Genomic DNA, 6702 nt, shown 5'->3' with positions numbered 1-6702 from the left:
CTTTTGGTTGTATCACATACAACCTTTCCTCAAGGAAACCGTCGAGGAGACAATATTTTGACATCCTATCTACAATATTTCATAAATGATGCAACAACTGCTAACATAATTTCAACAGACTTTCAACATCGCTACGAGTGAGAAAGTCTCATCGTAGTCAACTATTTGAACTTTGTCGAAAACACCTTTGCGACAAGTCGAGCTTTCTTAATGTTGACTTTTCACCATCATCGTCTGTCTTCCTTTTAAAGATCCATTCACAGTTAATAGTCTTATGACCATCAAGTGGTTCTTCCAAAGTCTATACTTTGTTTTTCATACATGGATCATCTCTCGGATTTCATGGCCTCCAGCCATTTGTCAGAATCCGGGCCCACCATCATTTCTCCATATCTCGTAGGTTCATTGTTGTCCAAAAACATGACCTCTAAGACAGGATTACCGTACCACTCTGTAGTAGTACACGTCCTTGTCCGCCTACGAGGGTTTTGGCAGTAACTTGATCCGAAACTTCATGATCACTATCATAAGCTTCCACTTCAATTGGTGTAGGCGCCATAGGAACAACTTCCTGCGCCCTGCCATACACTGGTTGAAGTGATGGTTCAATAACCTCATCAAGTATCCACCATACTCCCACTCAACTCTTTCGAGAGTAACCTTTCCTCGAGAAAGGACCCGTTTCTAGAAACAAGCACTTTTGCTTCCAGATCTGAGATAGGAGGTATACCCAACTGTTTTGGGTGTCCTATGAAGATGCATTTATCCGCTTTGGGTTTGAGCTTATCCGGCTGAAACTCTTTCACATAAGCATCGCAACCCCAAACTCTTAAGAAATGACAGCTTATGTTTCTCTAAACCATAGTTCACACGGTGTCATCTTAATGGAATTGAGTGGTGCCCTATTTAAAGTGAATGCGGTTGCCTCTAATGCCTAACCCATAAACTATAGTGCTAATTTGATAAGAAATATCATAGTATGCACTATATCTAATAGTGCACGATTATGACATACGGACACACCATCAGACTACTGTGTTCCAGGTGGTATGAGTTGTGAAATATTTTTCACGTGAAACAATTTTCACCTTGTCTTAAACGTTTACCAAACTTGTAACTCAGATACATATGATTACCTCCACGATCACATCGTAGACATATTATCCTCTTGTCACGATGATCTTCAACTTCACTCTGAAATTAATTGAACCTTTTTCAATAATTCATACATGTGTTACATCAAGTAAATACACTAGTATCTACTCAAATTATTTGTGAAGTATGAACATAATGATATCCACTTTGTGCCTCAGTACTCATCGGACTGCACACATCAAAATGTATTGCTTCCAACAAGTTACATTCTTGTTCCATCTCACTGGAAAAAGAGGTCTTCAGTCATCTTGCCCATGTGGTATGATTTGCATGTCTCAAGTGATTCAAAAATCAAGTGAGTCAAACGATCCATCCGCACGGAGTTTCTTCATGCGTTTATACCAACAGACATGGTTTGCATGTCTCAAACGTTACAAAAATGAGTGAGTACAAAGATCCATCAACATGGAGCTTCTTCATGCATTTTATACCAATATGACTCAAGCAGCAGTGCCACAAGTAAGTGATACTATCATTGCTACTTTGTATCTTTTGGCAACAATATTATGAACATGTGTATCAATACGATCGAGATTCAATAAACCATTCATTCTAGGTGCAAGACCATTTAAGGTATCATCCTAGTAAACACAATAACCATTATTCTCTTTAGATGAATAATCGTATTTGCCATTAACATAATCCAATCATGTCTATGCTCAACGCAAACACCAAATAACAATTATTTATGTTTGCTACGGCGACAAAAATCCTTCTGATGCCTCTTGAGCTTGCGTTGGTTTTTCCCTTGAAGAGGAAAGGGTGGTGCAGCACAGGAGCAGTAAGTATTTCCCTCAGTTTGAGAACCAAGGATTCAATCCAGTAGGAGAATCGCGCCAAGTCCAGAGTACTTGCGCAAACACAAAAGAGCTTGCACCCAACGCTTTAAAGGGGTTGTCAATCCATTCAAGATTGGTTGCAAAGTGAGATCTGAAGGCGGAAAGTGCAACGAACTAAAATTGTAAGCCTAAAAATATGGTGTGAAGTAGACCCGGGGGCCATAGTGTTCACTAGTGGCTTCTCTCAAAATAGAAAATAATACGGTGGGTGAACAAATTACTGTCGAGCAATTCATAGAACCGCGCAAAGTCATGACGATATCTAAGGCAATGATCATACATATAGGCATCACATCTGAGACAAGTAGACCGATACTTTCTGCATCTACTACTATTACTCCACACATCGACCGCTATCCAGCATGCATCTAGTGTATTGAGTTCATGACGAACAGAGTAACGCCTTAAGCAAGATGATATGATGTAGAGGGATAAACTCAAACCAATGATGAAGACCCCATCTTTTTACCCTTGATGGCAACAACACGATGCGTGCCTAGCTACCCCTTCTGTCACTGGGTGAGGTCAACGCACGGTATGAACCCAAAACCAAGCACTTCTCCCATCGCAAGAATCATAGATTAAGTTGGCCAAACAAAACCCACAACTCGAAGAGAATTACAAGGATATGAAATCATGCATAAGAGAGATCCGAAGAAACTCAAATAAGATTCATAGATAATCTGATCATAAATCCACAATTCATCGGATCTCGACAAACACACCGCAAAAGAGGATTACATCGGATAGATCTCCATGAAGATCATGGAGAACTTTGTATTGAAGATCCAAGAGAGAGAAGAAGCCATCTAGCTACTAGCTATGGACCCGAAGGTCTATGATGAACTACTCACGCATCATCCGAGAGGTCATGGTGTTGATGAAGAAGCCCTCTGTATCCGAATCCCACCTCCGGCAGGGCACCAGAACGTGCCCCAGATGGGATCTTGCGGAGACAGAAGCTTGCGGCGGCGGAAAAGTATTTTCGTGGATCTCCTCGTCAGTTTTGGAATTTTTCTGAATTTATAGACGGAAGAGGTAGGACAGACGAACCACAGGGGGCCCACAAGCCTGGTAGGCGCGCCCCCTGGCCGTGCCTAAGGGGCTTGTGGGGTCCCCTGCTGGCCCCTGCCTTGGTTCTCAAGTCTGGAGAGGGGGGGGGGGTGGCGAGGGGGGGAGAGAGAAACAAGGGTGAGGGAGGGAGGGAGGGAGAGAGCCTTTCCCATTGTTTGTTTGGGTAGGTAGCATGTTTTAATGGAAGTTTGTTGCAGTTTTACGCTAACTTGTATTGCGTTTTCTTAGTTGTGTGTTGCACTGTTCGAGGAGAGTGGTTTTTCTATAACCCAGGTATATGCGACCCCCGCTACACCCACGATCGAAAACATAGCAAAACAAATAAAAGCATCTGAAACTTTGTAACTTCATTCATTTATGACCAAATGTTTTAGGTGCTTGCAAAATTTGGTGGCTAAATAACATTCGAGGAGCTCTGTATGAAAAACAAATTGTGCTCAAACACATGTGCATTGTTTGAGCAAAATTTGTATTTCATTTGTATGAAGATCATTTGATGTTATTTGGCCACCTAACTTTGCAAGCACCCAATTTATTTATTTTATTTTACTATTCATCATGGGATGCACCAAACTTTGGTGTAACCACTACTTTCCCATGTTGGAGTGTTGTCTACTGCATTTTACGTACTGCACATCATGCCGGTTATAAGGACAGATCCAGTGCTAGAAGCTCTCACATGAGGTGGGGTATTTCATGCCGGTTATCTACTGCACTTTTTACTAGTTGTCTACTACATCTTTTGACTTTTGCATCACAGGAATATGATATAATCCCCTCGTTGCAAAATATAAGAGTGCTTTTGACATTAACTAGTATCAAAACGCTCTTATATGATGGGACAGAGGGAGTACACAATAATATGACATGCTTGCATTGCGGATGATCGCAAAACAGAAAAAAAGAACAAATAATAGTTTGGATGGGCAGAAGAAAAACATAAAAATATCGAGTCTTAAAAAAGGTTGAGTGCATCTTCAAATTCCTACAGAACTGAGACATGGTAATTTTCGAAGCACCTTTCCGTTGCTCCAAAGGCAATCAACATGAAAAAATCGTAAGGACTGGATTGCTACAAAAATCCTATGAAACTCCTCCCCTACAATCCAAAGAGGAAGCAATGGATCTGAATGGAAGAGCAGTCAGCAAAAAGAGGAAGGTAAAATGCCGCTATAGAAAAATGAGGTCTAGTGCTAGAAAATCAGAATGAATGTACAAATAATAGAGATAATAATTCCTTTTACATGAACAATTTAAACAAGAGTGAATGATTGAAATGGACCAGGTTTTCATGTCAAATAAGTGACACATAAAGTTCAATGACAAAACTAAATAAGATCAATGACAAAACCAAGCAAACACATAAATTCTAAATTACATATATAAACTACAAAATAAGTGACACGGAAATTTAGATATATGGCAGCCATAGAAATTAGGCTTGACTAGCTCTTAAAATGGGCAACCTTGCTTGCACGAAATCAGCTAATCAGTGGACTTCTGAGAGGAACACTATTTTCCTTTGATTCACTTCATGAACTCTGCAACTGCTTGGATAAACGAAACCAAACCTGCAAAGGAATAGATAGAAAGAACATACTGTTTTCTTGGAAGCAGGAACTATAATGATATTCAAACTTAGCATTTGACTTAGCTGCAATATGCATTCAATTTAACAGCAAACTATACTTGATTTACTTTGGTTGAACTTGGACTACATAGATCTCTAAAATCACAGGAAGAGCCAGGATTATTTCTAGAAGTATGTCAATATGAGGTCGAGTGTGAATAAGCAATTCTTGCCTGAGCCATATATTGCTTTTCAGCCTTTGAGGTCTAAATTTATGTAGTCAACAGCCATAAACCATCTGAGCATAATATAGGTGCAAACTAACAGGTATGTTATGCTTGCTCTTTGTTATTTTTGAAAGTCACATGTATTTCTGATATTTTCAAATCCATCTATAAGAGAAGACTGCTCTGTCTTTGATAAGCATAATATTTATAGGATATAAGAATGAAGCATATCACAGAATTTCTCAGTGTTATCTACAAGGAAACACTGACAAAACAGAAGGAATAATGCTCACCACACTAAATAGGCAACACAGGAGATTCGATATTGCCTTCCTGGCAAAACACAGGAGGTAGCTGTCCTTCATAAGGTGCAGGGGAATTTGTTGAACGTATGAGTCAATGACAATCCCAGCATACCAGCCATTGAAGAACATCTCTAGGAAGCACTGACATTCCTTTTAACATGTTGCAGTTCATGTATGCGAATGCCCACATTTTTCTGTTCAACTCCTCCTTACACCTCTTTATATCAAGTACATAAAATGGGAAGGAACTGAGAGCTCCTATTATAGATCAGAGAGAGAGTAATACATGGTACTGACATCAGAACTTATGGCTACGTGAACATGCTCATAACCTCTGATTACATCCATTATGCGTGAACGTGTCAGGTCCATGCTCAAGTTATAGCTGCTCTTCTATTTTAAATTTCATATTAAAAAGATAAACAAAGAGAAAATTTCGAGTTGGCTCCATTGCAAGCCTACGACGGAAGTAATTTCAACGAAAAGCAATTCGCTAAAGTTCTTTAAGAAGCTCTCGTCTGTCAATCAGGAAGCTCAAATATATAGACAGCCACGCAAACCACAATAGCAAGATCATGAAAGCTGAAATTTATAGACAAGCACAACCAGATCACTGCAAAATGTTTTTAGCCGACATTTACAAGCTGTTTTACACGATCTCAACCTATATTTGGCGACGAATCTGGACAGCTGAGGTCCGAAATCTAAAGCACCAAACCAACCAATCTCATCATCTATGAAAGAATTGTGTGACATCTCTGGACCAAATCCTCGCAACGAAACATTCCGTTCCAGCACCCAACCCCCTCAGTTCTCAAGAGCGCGCCGAAATCCAACAAAGAATCTTGAAATGAGTAGTTGTAGCAATTGTGGGGAGGGGGTGGGGAAGGCGTCAGTTACAGGAAAGGGGGCGGAGGCGCGCGCGTCAGAGGAAGCCGAGGAGGACGGCGGCGCCGAGCACGAAGAGCCAGACGATGTGGACGAGCAGGAGAGCCTGGCCGGAGACGGGGGCCGAGCCGGCGCCGACCTCGCAGTAGCCGCGGCGCGCCACGCGCGCGCCGGCGCAGGCGGCCTCCGGGCAGCCGCACCAGTAGGTGACCCCGTCGGCGCCGCAGACGGGGTCGGGGCGGAAGCACCGGACGGGGCAGAGCGCGACGTCGGCCCCACCGTCCTGCGCCGCGGCGTCGAGGGGCGCCGCGCAGGGCTCGGCGGCGGCGTCGGAGGCCGCTAGGGTTGGGGAGAGGAGGAGCAGCGCGAGGGCCGCGGCGAAGAGGAGGAAGCGGGCGGGCGGGGCGGAGGGCGACATGGCGGAGTCGCCGGCGTCCACCCGGCGGCGCGGGGCGGGCCGGGGGCAACGGGCGCGGTGGAGCCGGTGGCGGGCTTCGGGGTCGCCGAGGCGACGCGTCTGGGTGCGGGGCGGGTGGGGGTGGGGGTGGGTTCCTTGCCGGCCCGGTTGGACTTAGAGCTGGCCCGCGCTGGCCGTTGGCGGCTACCTTTCCAATTTCTTTGCTTGGAGAGAGAGAGAGAGAGAG

At 43.5% G+C, this 6702-nt stretch overlaps 1 protein-coding gene across 1 annotated transcript; it reads right to left on the bottom strand.

The window, feature by feature from the left end:
* Positions 1-5743: 5743 nt before the first annotated feature.
* LOC123441959 lies at positions 5744-6476 on the bottom strand. The gene has a single exon (XM_045118117.1). The coding sequence runs from the start codon at positions 6474-6476 to the stop codon at positions 6096-6098; it is 381 nt and encodes a 126-aa protein (XP_044974052.1). The 3' UTR covers positions 5744-6095.
* Between the last annotated feature and the right edge of the window lie 226 nt (positions 6477-6702).

The sequence above is a fragment of the Hordeum vulgare genome, chromosome 3H (assembly GCF_904849725.1).
Source record: "Hordeum vulgare subsp. vulgare chromosome 3H, MorexV3_pseudomolecules_assembly, whole genome shotgun sequence".
Taxonomy (NCBI): Eukaryota; Viridiplantae; Streptophyta; class Magnoliopsida; order Poales; family Poaceae; genus Hordeum; species Hordeum vulgare.
This window is presented reverse-complemented; position numbering and strand designations above follow the sequence as displayed.